The 18,667-nt window shown below is 41.7% G+C and overlaps 1 protein-coding gene across 2 annotated transcripts in view; it reads right to left on the reverse strand.

Moving 5' to 3' along the window:
- Positions 1–18,667, reverse strand: part of ARHGAP6 (Rho GTPase activating protein 6) — a gene marked incomplete at both ends in the record, with an annotated part of 490,865 nt that overhangs the window by 35,081 nt on the left and 437,117 nt on the right. For both annotated transcript variants that reach the window (XM_079727900.1, XM_079727901.1), the window contains 5 exons: positions 2,300–2,448; positions 3,465–3,615; positions 6,350–6,405; positions 12,175–12,370; positions 14,607–14,863. In XM_079727900.1, coding sequence (XP_079584026.1) covers positions 2,300–2,448; positions 3,465–3,615; positions 6,350–6,405; positions 12,175–12,370; positions 14,607–14,863 — 809 coding nt within the window. The remainder of the gene's footprint in view (positions 1–2,299; positions 2,449–3,464; positions 3,616–6,349; positions 6,406–12,174; positions 12,371–14,606; positions 14,864–18,667) is intronic.

Genomic DNA, 18,667 nt, shown 5'->3' on the forward strand with positions numbered 1-18,667 from the left:
AGGGACCGAACCTTCCTCAAGATATTTTACCGCCATCTGCTGGGATATTGTCCTAATATCTCTGCAAATCTGCACTGACTATGGGGGACATGGCACCTCGCCCAGAGTCATGAATGCACAAATGCACAACTTGCACAAGCGTTAAGTGGAGGCTCCCTGGGGAACACTGGGTAAGTTACGTAACCCCTCCAGCCCTCAGTTTCCACCTCGGAAACACAGGGACGACGATCTCTCTCTTGCTCAATGGAGGATTAGCTATAATATATGTATAAAGGCCCAAGCACACGGCCGGCACATGGTAGGAGAGACATAAATGGCAGCTAGTGTTCCGGCATGCTAAGTTCCATTGGTACCTATCCAAGAATATTTTCTCCTCTTTGCCACAGGCAATGCAGTCTTGTTCAGCATTTGGACCAAAAGAATGTCCGCAAATGATTTTTAAAAGGCACGAGTGAGTTCAACTGGACATTTTGCTTTCCTCAATGCCTTCTTAATCACCTAAGACCCGACTTTCTTCTCACATAGTACTTAAGAAACGTCAGAGAGGCAACTGACATACCTAGGAACCCAGACAGGGCTCTGTCTTGACCCAATGATTAGGCAGATGATTCTACAGCTTCTCTTATATCTATAGTCAATAAAGGCTGACACCCAGACGGGTAATATAACTACTTAACAATTATGAGAATTACAGTATATCCTTTGAAGAGCTGTGTCTGCTGAAAGAAGGTGGCAGTGCCATATTGTGAAACCTGAAGCCAGCAGAGGTTTCACTAATAACTGCTATAGAGATAAATGGATAACTCAGGAAAGTTCCATTCTCACATTGGTAGGGAGGATGAGGATAAGAAAGGGAGAACTGCCTTTCTGGAAAAAAAATACATATGACCATGGCCTTTGGGAAAGAAATCTGACAAACGCAGAAATGAATCCACAACACAGCTGTGTTCTGCTTAACAGGATTTAAAATAAAAGCTTCTGGGATAAGTAAGCTTGGAATGCCTTTGACTCCTTCTTATTGATTTACAAGGCATGTTAACATATTAAAGGGTCTGAGGTCTCCTGGGGAATCCAAGGTCAGGGAGAAGTAGGACTGCATGGTTTCAAGAAGGGAAACAGATCTCTTGTTAAGGTAAAGATTAAATAGGTTGCTTGCCAATAGGTCACTTAAAATTGTCCAAGGGAGAAACTGGAAAACACCTTGAAGCACAGGAGTATGACTAAAGAGAACCAGAGCCCAGGACCTCAGATGGGGGGCCAGGTCCAACAAGAACATCCCCAAAGGGTCCAGAGGACTGTGCAGAACCTGTCTTTAGCAGTTGGTACCATGTGGCATTGAGATACATGGCAACAGTCAAGAGATCTGACTTTTCAGTTCTTTCTCCACCTGGTTTTGAAGCAGGATCCACCCTCCATTGCACTGAGCCAGTCCCTATTTTGGGGGGAGGGTTGAAGGAGAGAAAGGACCTCTAAAAAGGAAGATCCTAGACTTCTAGCCATAGGGCACATGGGTGCTCCAGAATAAAATGGAAGAATGAAGAGGTGACATCATATCTGGGCTTCAAGTTAAAGAGGCAGATCAAATGAGTTACAAGGACAGCCATCTCCCCCCACCTGCATTACTCCATTTTTCTCATGCTTGTAAGCACCTCTGTAGCTCATGTTCGTCTCCTTTACACAAATGGAAATTCAGGGTCTTGAGTAAAGCATCATCATGGAAAATGACAGCCTCATTTGGAAGCGTCCTTGAAACATACAAGGAAGTTAATGGCCAATGCGCTCTTAGGAATGGTCCCTCCAGAGGGGGGAACAAAAAGCCTGCATTAGTTCTCTTCCTACATAGACACATAGGCCAGGAAAGGGAAGCTTCAGTTTCTCCAGGTGAGACATCTGACCAAATTGGTAGCTCTCTCTTTTTTTAAAAAAAAAAAAAGTTGAAGTATAGCTGATTTACAATATTGCGTTAGTTTCAGGTGTATAGCATAGTGATTCAGTATTTTTACAGATTATATCCCATTATAGGTTATTACAAGACCGTGGGCATAACTGCCTGTGCTACACGCTATATCCTTGTTGCGTAGCTACTTTATGTAGTCGTTTGTATGTGTTAATCCCACTACCCTAATTCATCCCTCCCCCCATCCGTCTCCCGTTCGGTAACCGCACGTTTGTTTTCTACATCTGTGAGCCTGTTTCTGTTTTGCACAGACACGCATTTGTATTATTTTTGAGCTCTCCCTTCTAAACCGGGAAAAAGGAAGAATGAGAGCATCTGTCGCGGTGGCGATGGGGGACGCACCTCTTGCCCGTCTTTGCTGACGCTGTCCTCAGCACGCCTGGCCACGATGGAGAGAAACTGCAGCAGCCGGTGAAGCGTGTCGCAATTGCAGGGAGGTAGAAGGTAGATGAGGAGCTGCAAGGTGCCCAGCTGTTCCTCAGGCTCCAACACTAAGCAAGGCAAAGAGAGGCGCTCCAAGTGAGTCAAAGGGGGAAGTCATGCCCTTCAGGCTCAACGGCCTTCAGAAAGGGACTAGCAAGGCAAGGCCCATTTCATTCCTTCCCCGACTCTCCCATTGCTTTAGCAATTTAACAGTAAGGTTCCATGATGGATAGAAAGATAAATTCGACCTGGGAAAATGTAACATCCAGAGAAATCATTATAATCCAGGTTAGAAAGGTAACTTCATGTCCCTTACTTTCTTCTCCCTCCTTCCCCTGGTATAAATCATCACATACTTTATGGATCACAGTCTTTCATGGTTGTTAACTATTTGCTAACAATGACTGAGAATCTGTGAATGTTCTTAAATTTGAGTTTAGAACACATTTGAGGCCCTTGTCTGTTGAGCAATGTATAAGAGGCAGACTTTTTGTTGGCAATAACCAAGACACAGCCCAATGTCAGTGTCTTCTCTCTCTTTTGTGATCCTATCTTAACTGCAGCATGGATGAAAAATTTCATGGAGGCTGAAACACTTCTGGTTGTTCCTCTTCCCTCTCCCCGTCCTTTTCTCCACTGTGGGATCTGTGTCTCTAGCCCTGAAGCAGCCACATTGAAAGTACTGACGCTGGGCTATGCCATCCTGCTTTCCCTGGAACGTTTCCTGCCCCCGCTTTCTCACTCTAGGTTCCAGAAATGCAAACTCATTTTTAGGCACAGACTCAATGTGAACTCTCTCTGTTCCTCCAAAGCATCAATTTATAGCAATTTCTACTGTCCTAGAGTCCTTTGAAGGCATCCCAAATTTTTCTTGGCTACTTCCATTTGTTTTATTGCAACTTTCTACTTGCTAATTCTCCCCAGGGTAAATCTCAGAAACTTCCCCAAATAGCCCGCTCATTAGAGACTGATAAATAAGGGCAAAAAAAAAGCTATTAGAAAACACATGCATAAGGTTTTGATGAATGAGTGGGACATCCCAGTAACCCAGGAACCCATTCCTGCAAATGACTGGATTACGCACAGAGGGTATTGATGAAAGCTGTGTACAGCTCCCTGGTGAGAAGGGGGTCCGGCATGTCCCTCAGGAACTCCTTCAACAAGGCAGCCACGTCATGAACGCTGTGCTCTTCCTCCAGGGACACGTCAACACCACGGTCAAATTCCTCACGTAACTGCAAAGACAACGGTTCAAGTGGCAGTCTCAGAATACCATACCTCAATGTTCAGCGCCCAGCAAAAGAAGTGCTATGACATGCAGCATCTGGTATTAAGTTTACCAAGACCCCAAGAAGCAGGAGCAAACAACATGTCGCCTTGATCTACAGAGTCTATGCAAACCCAGCCATGAATATATGTATGTATATATATATATATATATTTGAAATGAATTATTAAATAAAAGTATCTGTGGGTTTACTGTTAATGATGCAAGCAGAAGGGCTTGATAATGACATCCAGAAGGTTGGGAGGAAGAGCTAAGGGGTTAGGTCAATTCTAACTGTGGGAGGGAGGAATTAATCTATGATACAGTGGTTTTGCATGTCAGCAAATTTACCATGTTGGAATTTTGACATTTTCCAGAAATACTCGACAAAAAAGCAAAGAGATATTTCTGCAAACAATGAAATTAAAAACCCTGATAGGGGCGGGCTTCCCTGGTGGCGCAGTGGTTGAGAGTCCGCCTGCCGATGCAGGGGACACGGGTTTGTGCCCCCGTCCCACATGCCGCGGAGCGGCTGGGCCCGTGAGCCATGGCCGCTGAGCCTGCGTGTCCGGAGCCTGTGCTCCGCAACGTGAGAGGCCACAACGGTGAGAGGCCCGCGTACCACACACACACACAAAAACCCCCTGATAAACCATTTGTGACTAAGCCTTGAAAGATGACAATACCTAAGTAAAATCTACCTTAGATTTGCCAAAGTAGCCTTATTAACATTTTCCAAGAAGATTTCCTGCTTTCATCATTATACTCAGTCCTTTAGCGTTTATAACAGTAGGAAAACACAATAGCAAGAAGGGAGTCATAACTCTACACCCTATTTTCATCTCCGACAGCTCAACTTCTCTTAGATATTGCTTGTTCTCTGCTGTTAAAATAATTTTGTGAGTTCATGAATGTACTCTAGGCAATAAACTTCTGTAAGTGTTCATTTGCTATGTCATTCATTCATCCACTCGTTCAACAAAGATGTACTGCACACTTAAATACCAGGCCTTGTTACAGTTCCTCAAAATACGGTGATGAGTGAAGAGGCAAAGCCCTCCTCCTCCTCCAGCTCTCAGGATGACAGACAGGTGATAAATTAGTAATCCCACCAATGATTAAGTGGCTCTTTATACTGTGACAATTGTTCTTAAGAAAAAGTGTAGGATGCTAAGAAGTGATATAACAAGATCAAATGGTGAGTTAGGGCCTATTTCACAATTGAAATCTAACCACTAATTCTATACATATTTTTGAGAATCCTTCCGTAAATCTCCATGCAAAGGTTTTCCTTTTAGTGGATCCAGATATAACTGAGGAATAATTTCTGTCACTAGCCACCCCGCCACCTGACAAGAATGCCTGTTACTGTCCCGAATCGCACATCAATTCCAGGCAACTCATCCTTAGCGTGCATCGGGCAGCCAGAATGCAGAAGGCTTCCATCAGCACCAATCCTCATTGTGATCATCTAAAGACACCATGTTTTCCTTCTGAGTGCACATGCACGCGCGCACACACACACATGCAGAAAGAACGGATTGTGGGAAGAGCTTGGTCTAAACTGTGTGATCTTGAATTAAATTTCTTAATCTCTCTAAGCCTCAGAAGAAGTGGGTGAAAGGAGCTTGTCTCCCAGCCGGTGGGCAGATTCAACGAGATAACGTTGATGAAAATATTCTGTAATTCTGCACAGGTGAGAGGCCTAAGAAATGTTATTACTATGCTAACTTTCTTCCTGCTAATCCTATTGTGAAATGTTAAATGTTCAATAGTATCTTATGCGACTATTACAAATAAAACCAACCAACCAACCAAACAGAAAACATACTTCTTTTGAAAACCCCTTTTGTCTTGACAAAAAAAGAAAGACATTATGAGGAGACATTTATTTCAGTTAGTTTCAATAATATGAACAAATATCGTTTCTTCAGCTTCATCCAACTAAAAATTATTTTCATTTGGCTTCATTTTTGAATTGCTGGGTTTCTTACTTCTTTCTGTTGGCACCAACAGAGGGAAAATAACATTTTAATTTTCTTTTAGCCAACAAATGAATTCTTTTCTCAAAGGATGGTTTGCCTTTTATGAAGCCGTCATGAACACAGATACCTGCCTGATCATAGGAGCCTATTCCTGAAGCTCTCATATCAAACTTCGTTTGCAAGAATGCTGCAAAGTGCAGAAGGAAACTGAGGGGTACAGTCCCCACATGGAAAATGAATTGGGGAATCAATGGTACCATGGAAAAGTAATACGAATTATTTATTTTTGAGAAAGTAAAGCTATAAACATAGTATTTTAAAAGAAGAGATATTAATGGCATTACTCATATCGCATTTTAGTAAAAACGGGTGCTGTACAATTGTTTTCTATTTATTATCACTTACTGATCAGGTACTCTCCGAATCTCCTACATTTACAGTGTCAATAAGATGTTTATAAATTAGTTTCATTTGGCTGTACATGCTGTGGGCACGTCCAGATGTTTTGCTTTCAGCTGTATGAACCTAACTCTTTCACAAACTTTCTGAGATTCTGAGTTGTTGCTTTTTACTTCTTGGGACTCAATTATACTCTAATAGGTGGGAGGGTACATAAAAGATATTCAGAAATGAATTTGCATGAGCTTGAACTTTATACGACGTAATTCAACTAAAAGTCAGGTGAAACGTACAATATAATCTTCACTTTTCACTTACTTGTCTCACTCTCTTTTTTGAGCTTCCAACTCGGAATATCCCCACTGTCTGGAGGCCTGCAAATAAGCAAACAAAATCATCAGTCCTGTTTTGTGGCTTGAAACTGGAGGAAATCAAAATAGATATAAAAGGGAATGCCAGCACCACGCTGCAACATGCAGGGCAATATAGTAACTTGACAGCGTGCACTAATGCTTATTTATCCCACGCTAGATTCACCAGGTACCTAGAGGTTAGCCCCGAAAGTACCAGGATCATTGTACGGTAAATGTTTCTGATGAAAAAATGTTCTTGTGTTATTATGTATTTCCACACTTTCTCCATATGAAAAAAACAATGTAACATTTTCTTCATCATTCAGAATAAACATGAATTTTCTATGAATTTCCAGCCCTTTATCAATTTTAAAATAGATATTTCTTGTTTTACTGATCATAATTAAAACAGGTACTTATTAAAGAAAATCTATAAGGTGCAGAAAAATACAAAAAATAATATACTTTAAAAAATACCTGATGCAGAAGTAATGACTTAATATTTTGGTTTATTTCTATCCAGTCTTTTCCCCATGAAAAAAAATATGGGGGGTAGAATGCTGCTGCTTTTACTCAATATTATGCCACAAGAATTTTTTATGCCAGTAAAAATTCTGCATCAATGTCATTTAAAATGGATGCAAAATACTCTATTGCGTGAATGTGCCACAATTCACTTCATATCCTCCTCTGAATGACAATATAGCTCCCTGCAACATATATGCACTTGCTTTGATACCATAACTAGCCCGATTAGGAACAACTTTGTACATAGGTCTCAGTTTACATTTCTGATTCTCTTAAGATCATGTTGTGGAAGTGGGATTATGGGGCCAATGCATGAAAAAGAGTTATCCAGCCCCAAATGTCAGTAGTGCCAAGGTTGAGAAACCTTGCTCTAAAAAATTAGGTCTCTTAAACATAATCGATCACAAATTAGAAATTTCAACAATAGTTCCTTAATATCATTAAATATCCAGTCAACATTCACATAAGGTTCACAAACTGTGATAGGCTGGCGTGCCTTGTAGTCTCTTAATGTGTTTGTTTCCCCCTCTCTGTTTATATGATTTCCTCGTAATTGGTTTGATGAAGAAATAGCATTGATTTCCCACTGGAGATTTTCCCACTGCCTGGATGTAGACACTCTGTGGTGTCATTTATGGGTCCCTTTCTCCCCTTTATTTCCTCTAAAGACATAGTTAGAGCCAGTGTTTTCTCTGATTCAGGTTTGAATTTGGGGGCAAGAAGACTTCACCAGAGGTATTATGCACTTCCTTAAAGTGGCACAGAGTGTCTGAATGACTCTCCTTTCCTATGCAAGCCATTAATCACTGCCATTGATGATCATCGTCTACGTTTAGTGTTTCATTGGTGGCTCATTTTCTCTTCATTTGGGATAATCAGTTACAAGGGTAATGCCAGATTGTAGCTGCTAGTGGTGGCTTGTAGCCACATGAAGAAAGCTGGAGTGGGAGTCAACAGACCATGAAACATAGTCAACACTCCAGCAATCAGGCTCATGCTCTCATGGCATCATTTGCATCCTGAATCTACCTGTTCCTGAATCTAGATATAATATTCATACTTCCAGTATGTAAATGGGAATTTGGGGGGCTGCTTTGCTTAATCTGCTTTTATCTGGGTTCTTCTCCCTTGCCACGGAAAGAGTTCTGACTAGTCCAATATTTAATTATATTGGAAAGAATTGAAATCTTTACAACATTATTTCTTTCCATCCAGAAACAAAGTAGATATCTTAATTTATTTCTTAATTTCTTAATATTTCTTGGTAAAGCTTTGCAGTTTTTGTCACAGAAGTTTCTTACTTCTTATTACAGATATTCTAGGTAACTATACGTTTGATATTAATATAAATGAATTATTTTATTGTTATAGTACATAACCTATTATTGCTCTTATATAAGACATGGATATCTTTTTGTATATTTATTTTATGGTCTTGCCACATTGTGTATTGTGTATAAGACTTTTAAAGTTGGTTTTCTAGAATTTTTCAGTTAGAAATGATAATATCCATAAATATCCCATTTATCACTTTTATATCTTATGAGTGTTACCCTGAATTTCCAGAATAACTTGAGAGAATCATGCTGAGAGGCTAGTTATTGCTGACTTGCATAAGTACGTCTTGGTGCTTTGCACTTGGGTGGAATTTTGCTTTGCATCTATTCTCAAAAGACTTGTGTGCCTTCCTTGTTGCTGCCATCAATTCATCTGCCTTGTAACTGAGTCCAACCCCCAGCCTAATTTATTGCTTCTACCTCTCTGGGAGCTTGAAAACAGGATAATCAAGGTATTAGAATCAAATACAGAATTATATTTCTTCATCTACAAAATGAGCATAATAAGTATCCACCTCAAAAGTTGTTCAGTGATTCAATTAATTAATGTATATTAAAATACTTAGAATTGTATCTGGCATCTACTATTATATATAGAGATATAGGTCCTAACTGAACGAAATGAGGCTTTTTGTGCAAAACAGAAAACTGTAATATAATAGTAGGTCTCAGCAATTTTAATTTTGGCTGCATTTATTTTCTTGTTGGTCCGATGGTTTCCAAATGGCTGAAATTTCTACATAAGTGAGATATCACATAAGGGCACTTTCTTCCCAGGTGGGACTATTCCTTTGCCTGAAGTCCTCCATTCTGTTCAGAAATGTCCATTTCTGTGTCATTTTTTCCTAAATTATAGTATTTTTCCACTCAGTAAAAGTGACTGTGATTTCAAAAATAACTAGCTAGTGGGGCTTCCCTGGTGGCACAGTGGTTGGGAGTCTGCCTGTCGATGCAGGGGACACGGGTTCATGCCCCGGTCTGGGAAGATCCCACATGCCGCAGAGCGGCTGGGCCCGTGAGCCATGGCCGCTGGGCCTTCGCGCCTGGAGCCTGTGCTCCGCAGCGGGAGAGGCCACAACAGTGAGAGGCCCGCGTACTGCAAAAAAATAAAAATAAAAAAAATAACTAGCTAGTGATTGATTGCTATAATTCCTATGTATCAATGGATTATAACCTGTTTTAAGTTTTTTAAATTAATTAATTAGTTAATTAATTAATGAATTTTAGGTTGAGCCGATGACAGCCTTCAGACAGCCAATGCCATTCTCTGACATAAGCCTTAGAGTCATTTTCCTCAAAGAGAAGATACAATCTAGGCATTCAGCAACCTTGACTTGAGACAGTCACTGATAAAAACAGGTGTCCATCAAAAAAGGCATAGATCTGGCAAAGAAATGTGACTTTGCTGTACCCTGTGCCAGAAATGGATATGATCACCTTTCTCTCCTTTTTGTCAGAAGCTGAAATGGAAACGAGAACCAGGGCACCTGAATCTCAGGCTTAGGGAATTCAAGTAACGAGGGCAGGCATAATAAGCAGAAGGCCCCACCCTAAAATCAGCCTAAATCCTTTAAGCAGAAGAGAGTTTGACTCTTTGTTATATTGTCTGGGTTTTTTTTTTTTTTGTCGTTGTTTTTGTTTGAAATGTGTGCTTTGGGGAAATTAAGGATGCTTAAGGAATTTTGGCCTAATAGTGGAGAAAGCATTTGCGTGAAGTAAAAGTGAGGAAGGGTGGGGTACACGAATACATAGATGGAGTCAAGATAACTGTCCAAGACCAATTGTTTTTGTTTGTTTCTCTCTCTCTCTCTGTTTTGTTTTGTTTTTGTGTGTGTGTGTCCAAGACCAATTTGGGAGAGAATGAAAAGGTCTTTGACAAACGTCTATAAAGCTAAAGTGAATCAAACTCTCTGCTACCCATTTCAAACACTGGCAAATAAAGTCTTACAAAAGAATTGTCTTTGAAATTTGCTCTTTTTTCATTGGTTTAAAGGGACCAAGATTAATATCTGTTTGAATGTGAACCTATCTCTTATTTTTCCAGAGCCATTTGGTCTAAACATCATGGAAACTCGGAACAGAATCAGGGCCTTGAAAGATCATGTAGGTTATCTTCTTTCCTTTAGGCCCTAAACTGCATTGTAACTATTTCCCCCACACCCCCCCCAAAAAAGTGAACTTCCCTGTTTTTTAGTAATCTTAAAGGAAATGCTATTTTACAAATTATAATTCATGAAAATTTGTTTTCAAAAAGAAAATACAAAGACATGCCAAGTTTTCTTTCACAAAAGCAGTTACTCAACCTGGCACTGCATTTTTCCATGGTTAGAGTAGAATTTTCTCATTTAGAATTCTTTAGAGTGCTACAGTTCACTCTACATTCTTTATAGGGAAAAATTATAATTATAAAAGTATGAGTCGCTTTTCCTACCTCGTAGTAAAGTTTAGGCTGAATGTAAATATTCATGTAAGTTCTTTAGGTGTTAAAAGCAACTAAAGAACTCTTTAGTTGCTAAGCTATTTTGAAAAATAATTCTGTTCAAGTAATACTGATTGAAACATTTACATTGTGTTATCATGATACTAAGTATTGGGAATTCAAAATGTCTAAGATTTTTTTTTTTTTTTTTTTTTGCTGTACGCGGGCCTCTCACTGTTGTGGCCTCTCCTGTTGCGGAGCACAGGCTCCAGGCACGAAGGCCCAGCGGCCATGGCTCACGGGCCCAGCCGCTCCGCGGCATGTGGGATCCTCCCGGACCGGGGCACGAACCCGTGTCCCCTGCATCGGCAGGCGGACTCTCAACCACTGCGCCACCAGGGAAGCCCTCTAAGATATTTTTATTGATGTCCAGTTTACTTTCCAAGGAGAAGAGTCAGATAAGAATGTACACTCATACACATAAATATACACATTAAAATTTTGTATAAACAAAGTTTCAATACATACTAATTATATTAAGTCACCCATATGTTATCTAGTGATTTCCATATATAATGAACTGATTAAGAGACCTGGACATATCCTAGTAATTTTTATAAAGTCCCACTTTTATTAGAAAGAAATAGATGAGAATGTTAAGAGTAGTTATGTCTATATGATAGCCTCAGAATTTGCTTTTCTGTTTCTTTTTTTCTCTATTATGATGTGTACATTATTTTTATAGTAAAAAAGCAATTACAGTGATGTATGTCAATTATTTCTCAATAAAACTGGAAAAAAGAAGCAATTATAAACTCTTCTCATGTCCATAAAATGCATGCTAACATTATAGCAAACAAATTCAGATCCTAGACGTGGCTGTTTGATGAGCCAAAAGTCTAAAGTTCAGCAAAAATTTTAAAGAACTGTACATTGTTTTAAAGTCAGCATATTAAGTGGAACTGAGTTTCCAAAACGGTCACTATGAAGAAATTTTAAGTGGACAGCTTTCCAGAAAAATGCAAAGAGCAATATAGAAACCTATTGTCCCAAACTATGTATTTTCTATTCACTTAAGGAATGGTTTTCTAATCTTTTTTTTTTCTGTAAGAAGCTGGACTATTATTTTTTAAAGGAAGCCTTGTGTAACCTCAATGTATAAAAAAGATAAAAGTGGCTCTGCTTTGTTTGAAGGGGGTCCTGAGGATAGTCCCAGCCCAACAGACCTTGCCCTCCCCTCAATTCCTTGATCTCCAGGGTCACTTCTGAGGACTATTTAGGGCTGGGGAGTCTGAATACCATCAAGTTGATTCCTGCCACCCCAAATCTTGTGTAGCCCTACTGGGGTTAAGCAAACGCTCATATTTGTAAATTTTCTTTGCAAAGGAACTTTCAACCTAGAGCCTGATCAAATGAACATAGAATTGGAATCGGGTGCTTGAATGATTGATGCCTGAATACGTGAAAGTCTTTAGTACTTGACTGCTGACAAACAAGTTTGCTTACCATATTTTTCTAGATGTTGACAGCAGCTGTCCACCAGCCTGGGGACCTGTCTGTAAATGGGATTCAGACTGAGTTTCTTATCTCTGGCTTTTTCTTTTTTATTCTGAGCTTCGGCAGGCAAGGAGAGTTGTAATGCTTCTAGCAGTCGAGACTGATTGTCATCAAGATCGGTGATAGAATCCACTGACATTGCACCCTGCAAATTATACACAGACGTGAACACAGAGTGCAGATGGAGAAAATAAAAACCGCTTCCCCCAATGCCATCCAATAAATCCTTTTGCCCACGACTACTAATCACACTCGAAATAATACTGTTTAATTGTGCAGTTTGTATTTTAAAAGGAAAAAAGGTTAGGAAACCTCCACAGCATAGGGTAAGGTAATGACAGTTACAATTTCAACAATAGACAACTTTTTCCAAATGGAAGACAAGAGATGGCAAACATACAATTAAAATATTTTGACCCAACCACTTCATTCCTTGAAACAAGAAAAAAATCACATACTTGACGAATGAGGTAAAGTCAGAGAACTCTTGTGAAAAAAAATTAATAATAATTCAAAACTCGAAAGTAGATTTTAAAATAGGAGGATTCCATAAACAGTCTTAGTTTAGTTTCCCCCAAGACGTGACACAATGAACTTTATTAGGGGAATAGTCCCAGGAGACAGCTGTAGGGAAGTAGGGAAATGAGAAAGGGAAGTGAAGGCAGCTAATGAAGGGGGCATCACCAAGCCTGTGACAAGCCTGTGGGCCGCTGGGGCCCAACTGCCATGGGGACCTGGGAGACCGTGTAGATCATGCACCTCAGAGCTATTCCTGCTAAGGAGTAAGGGAGTTGGGGGTATTTATACCACGAGTCTCAAGAGTCATTGATTAAAGACAAGTTCTGGTAGGGGTAGGGAGGTGAGATTAACGCTTTGCTACTTGCAGCCTGTCATCTCTATGGGTGGGTGACTCTGGCCATCAGAGAAAGCCCCCAGCCAAGAGATGAGGTAATGACAGGTGGAAGGAGGGCTGGCACGCTAGGAATGGTAAAGGCTGAGGGTAAGGGTGCAGGGCACCACTCATGCCTGTATGGCCACCCACCCTTTGATGAAGCATAGAGGAAGAAGTTGGCTGCTAGCAAGGCCCGGCCAGAGGGGAGGGCATTTGGGAGGCCCATCGCCTGGGCTCTAGATTCTCAGAAAGCTCATATGTGGCATCTTGGTGTTATTGTCATATAGGCTTATATAAAGAGTGTGAGAGACTATGCCAGGATTGGAAGAACAATTCTGTCATGCAAATTCAAATATTCCATAATGCTGTCATTTCTTCAGCTTTAAACACAGTGAATCCCTGTAAACAGTGGTGGGTGGCTCAGGTGCCCCTGAGTCTTGGAGAGGTTCTAAATGTTGGAGGCTGATTGAGAACTGCGGATTTTAACTGGGAAGTGCCTCAGGTTTTTTTTTTTTTTTTTTTTTTTTTTTTTTGCGGTACGCGGGCCTCTCACTTGTGGCCTCTCCCGTTGAGGAGCACAGGCTCCGGATGCGCAGGCTCAGTGGCCATGGCTCACCGGTCCAGCCGCTCCGCGGCATGTGGGATCTTCCCGGACCGGGGCACAAACCCGCGTCCCCTGCATCGGCAGGCGGACTCTCAACCACTGCGCCACCAGGGAAGCCCGTGCCTCAGGTTTTAACTAGGGCAGTAGTCAATGGCTGGAGGTGACAAAGATTTGGGCCTTCAGGTGAAAGGCAAAGGAGAGATCTCCCAGTGACCTAGGAAGTTTCAGAGATGCTTATCACCTGACTCAGCTAATCACCAACCAATTTGCCTGGAAACTCAGCTTTCCTGGATTGAAATTTGAAATGCCAAATAATAGCACAGTGCCTGGAACTTAGTACTCACTTAATAAATGGTACCATATTATAACAGTATTGATTTGAAAGAGGACATATGTGTGTGTGTGTGTGTTTCTACAGTTATGTTTCAGAAAAAACCCCATGTTCCCGTTGGTAAAAAAAAAAGTCTCAGTGCTTATGAAGACCAGCAGCAAATTCACTGGGCCAGGCATAGTTCTTGGATGAGATGAAGAGATTAACAAAAACACCTGGCCCTGCCCTCAAGCCTCAAAGTCTCATGGGAAATTCTGGTAACACGACAGAAGGTTACACTAGAGTAGGATCAGTGGTGATGTTGTAGAATGTTCTGGATATCACGGGTAAGCAAGGAGAGGCACCCAATATCTTTGAAAGGGGTCAGGGAAAGGCTGTGAGGGGTGTGTCAGGTGCCTCGGGGCCAGTGCAAATTCTCCCTGAATGGGGTTGTTGACAAATACCTGGACACAAACTGCATTTCCAGTTTTCACATGAGCCAAGACTCAGAGAATAACCTTAGAACTCTTCCGTTGTCCTGACATCAGGGTCAGAGGAAACACTGGTCAACTCACCCTCCTCCTGGCCCGAGGAGCCGGCTCCGGGGTACTGGGGGACGTTGACTCATTTGGTGTTTCCGAGGTGGAGCTGAGAGATGAGTTACTGCTTGAGAGTTCTTTGTTTTGTCTTTTATTTCCAAATGGGAGGAGGGAAGCCACAAAATCGGATGCATCCTTCTGCTCGCCCCTCTGTGAGTCCTGCTTGAGTTTATAGGCCCGGTCGTTTGCGATGACTTGGGATAAGGGCATTCCAAATGCCTGTGGGATGAACTCTGGAATCAAAAACCAAACATTCACTTTCAGAGAAAGACTGCACCAGGGAAGACTCTCAGTCATGTTGCAGATCAAAGGGCAGACAAATTCAAACGACTGTTTTCTGAAGAACTGATTCACCCATCAATATATGGAGATGGGGCCTCCCTGGTGGCGCAGTGGTTGAGAGTCCGCCTGCCGATGCAGGGGATGCGGGTTCGTGCCCCGGTCTGGGAGGATCCCATATGCCGCGGAGCGGCTGGGCCCGTGGGCCATGGCTGCTGAGCCTGCGCGTCCGGAGCCTGTGCTCCGCGGCGGGAGAGGCCACAACAGTGAGAGGCCCGCGTACCACCAAAAAAAAAAAAAAAAAAAAAAAAAAATATATATATATATATATGGAGATGACTTTTGAGTTGGTCAGAGTGGCTGAAGTTTCTGTCTCAATAAAGAAAGCTAGTATGTATAAAGAGCGTGGGTTTTAAAAATCTAAGCCTCGAGTTTTTCTCGACGTATCTCAAGTATGTTTAAGGGAAATAACTTTATAGAGAAAGGTGACATTTTTTGATAGGATGAACAGAACACTTCATCCTCATGAGTAAACGGTTTTACAAAATGTGTCTTTGATTGATGTCTCAAGAGCCCCCAAAGCTTACAAGGCCTGAGAAGACTCTGTGTGTATACATTCATTCAACTGTCACTTACTAATACCTACTATGTGCCGTGTCAAGGTATGCAGTGGGGAGTACAAAGCTTACAGAAGGTCCAGTCCTCGCTCTTGAAGGGCTCAGAGTGTGGGGTGAGGTGGGGAGTGGAGAATCAGATACGTAAATAATTGTAATTGTGTCTATCATGTGTGTAAGAGAGATGCCCAAAATTACTGAAATTCAGGTAAGTGGCTACACTCTGAGGTTCCCAGTCAAAGAGGTTCCAACATGTGAAATGACAACTCAAGGGACAGACAAGCAGCTTGGGAATAAGTTTGTTCTTTTTTACTTTGTGTTCTTTGTCCCCACATGCTTCCTCCAATTGCTGGGTTAGGGCTGTCACGCTCATGATCTATACTCAAGCCACTCTCCTGGCCACATGCAGAAGTGGATTCTCACCACTGAATATCCGGTGAAGAGCCCAGAATATAATGATTAAATCCTCTAGTAAGGACAATTTTGGGGAAGGAGCATAATGCAGAAATCTACGGCTTTACTTGGAGATGTATACACAATTGCATTGTGGATCTCTATAGTAAATCCACTTGTATACACGTACATTGTAAGCACGCTGATCCTTAGGGCCATGCATTTTATTGGTAATATTTTAAATTCATGCTGAAAAGCATTAATAATTATATTAAATGCATTATTTCTTTGAGACTCAAAATTACATCTCCTAGCAGCAGAAAACTGGAGTCTAGCCTCTCCCTTGTTTTTATAACCCTTATGAATAAAACCAGAATGAGCAAGGGAAAACAATTCTAAGGTTGAAAAAGCTAACATTAAATCAGGTGGGAAGAGGCTCTAAAAGATTTTCCTCTTTGATCCACGGCAACATTTTGAACATCCCTGGGCCAACAGTCAAGTCTGCATTTAAAGCAGAAATGGCACTTGAGGGGTTCCCTGGTGGCGCAGCGGTTGAGAGTCCGCCTGCCGATGCAGGGGACATGGGTTCGTGCCCCGGTCCGGGAAGATCCCACACGCCGCAGATTGGCTGGGCCCGTGGGCCATGGCCGCTGAGCCTGCACGTCCAGAGCCTGTGCTCCGCAACGGGAGAGGCCACAACAGTGAGAGGCCCACGTACTGCAAAAAAAAAAAAAAAAGAAAGAAAAAAAAGAAATGGCACTTGAAAAGCCTGAACCTCTTGTTCTATCAAAACATGCAATTCATTTTGAAGTGAAAAATCAAAACTTCAGCATTTCGGGATTTTTCAGAGGATGCTTATCATCCTCTATAAGTTTGTTAACTAGTCGGCATACGTTAATGCAAAAAACAATTCAGGCATTTGTTTTTAGGGATCAATGTGGACAGTGTAGCAAGATCCAATACTCACTACTGATAAAAGGTCATTTCCACTACTAGCAAAATTAGAAACCAAAGGGGACATCTCAGGATTTATTGTGTAAATCAGTGCTATCTTGTCTATGGGAATAATCAAATAGTCTTCCTTCAAAAAGCTTGGGGAAAATCTAGGAACATGCGTATGGCAAGGCTGATAGCTACTCGGAATATATAAAAACTGTTGGTGGGTAATGATAGCAGAAAGGACATTGACAAATGTATCAGGTGACCTGTGTCTGCTCAAGTAGGCATACTCATAGCAGAGATTTAATGTGACATGAGGACTATTGATTCCTCTCCTAGACATTTTTTCCACATAAAGGAAACCAACCAGACTCGGCTAGAGATCTCTAATATCCTTGGAAAAAAGAAGCAAGATGGTTTCCTTTGGTATCTGTCATTCTTAATATCTAAACGTCTGCCGCTCTACTTGTAAATTGGAATAAATGAATAGAAATTAAACAGATGGAATACATGAAGTCATTCTCCCCAGATGACTCTTTTATTTCTCTTTTCTTATTTCTGCTCTTCTCTAATAGGCTTTCTTTCCTGGCTGAGTTTATTTATTCTTTCAGTGGTAGTGTTTTGATCTAGTCTCTTTAGTTTCTCATTGCTTTCTCCAGAGAACTCTCTCACAAGCTTCAGAAAGGAGACAGATCTCTCTATGCTCTAAACTTGTGTCACAGTGTCTAGTCCCTGGAAAATTCTAGACAGGGTTCCTTGAATGTCATTGCTTCTCAAAATATGGGTATTGTGAAATTGAGGACTCAGCCCAAGGCTGTTGAGCAAAACCTTCCTTTCTGTGTAAATAAAGTGTTGGGCACACATGCTTATCTGTGGGTTCAAAGCTCTTCTGTTGGGGAGGAGAAGGGAACCTACAGACTCTGTGTTGATAGCAGCTAATAAACTTGATAATGGGTGTTTAAAACCATAAAAATATTACCCAAGACTCAGTGTTCTGGGCCCAGGGACTGTGTGTATCATGTTCTAATCTATAGTATGTGTTTACTAAGGAGACTGCGTCCCCTGCTGTCCTCATTGGTAGAGGCTGTCTCCGCTCCCTCCCCATGACCCTCAGGGCCAGGAGGTGGTGTGCTGGTCGCTCAGTTCCGTGCTTCAGCTTCCAGATCGTCCCCCTCCTGCTGTGTGGCAGAAACCTGGTGCCACTGCAAGCTTCCCCTGCCCCCCTGCTCATTGCTATCTTCCATCATCACCGTCAGAACCCCCATCTACCATCATCCCGGGTGACGCGGATGTCTACCCAAATGACCCATCTGATTCTCTGTCCTCACATCTCCTTGACTTTCTCCTCTCCTCTTACTTTTCCCTGCAAGCTATCTTTTTCACCAACTCCCTCGGTCCCATCCTGGACCTATCCTCACCAGAAGTGATTTGGCCCCTGGAATCAGGCTTCCTTCCTCCACCGTGGTCTCACCTCCCCACCCGAAGTTCATGTTTTACACTGCAGTGTGGTAATCCATTTAAAGACACCATTAAGCCACCCCATCCTTAATTCACTTTGATGGCGTCTCAGTGTTCTTAGCATGCAGACCAGAAGCTGTGCTGCGGCCCACCCAGTCCTGAGCGAGGCGGCCCCTCCTATTCTTCCCTGGAATCACACTCCCCCTGTTTCTCTCATCTTCAGTAACAGCACTCAATACATTTTCTTTGAGAATTTCTAAAGAGTGATAACTGATACTTGATGTTTCTACTGTTATTTAACATGACACAAAATAAAGTTGTATCAACTATTCCTATGTAGTGCTACTTCACAAC

This window comes from Hyperoodon ampullatus (assembly GCF_949752795.1).
Source record: "Hyperoodon ampullatus genome assembly, chromosome: X".
Lineage (NCBI taxonomy): Eukaryota > Metazoa > Chordata > Mammalia > Artiodactyla > Ziphiidae > Hyperoodon > Hyperoodon ampullatus.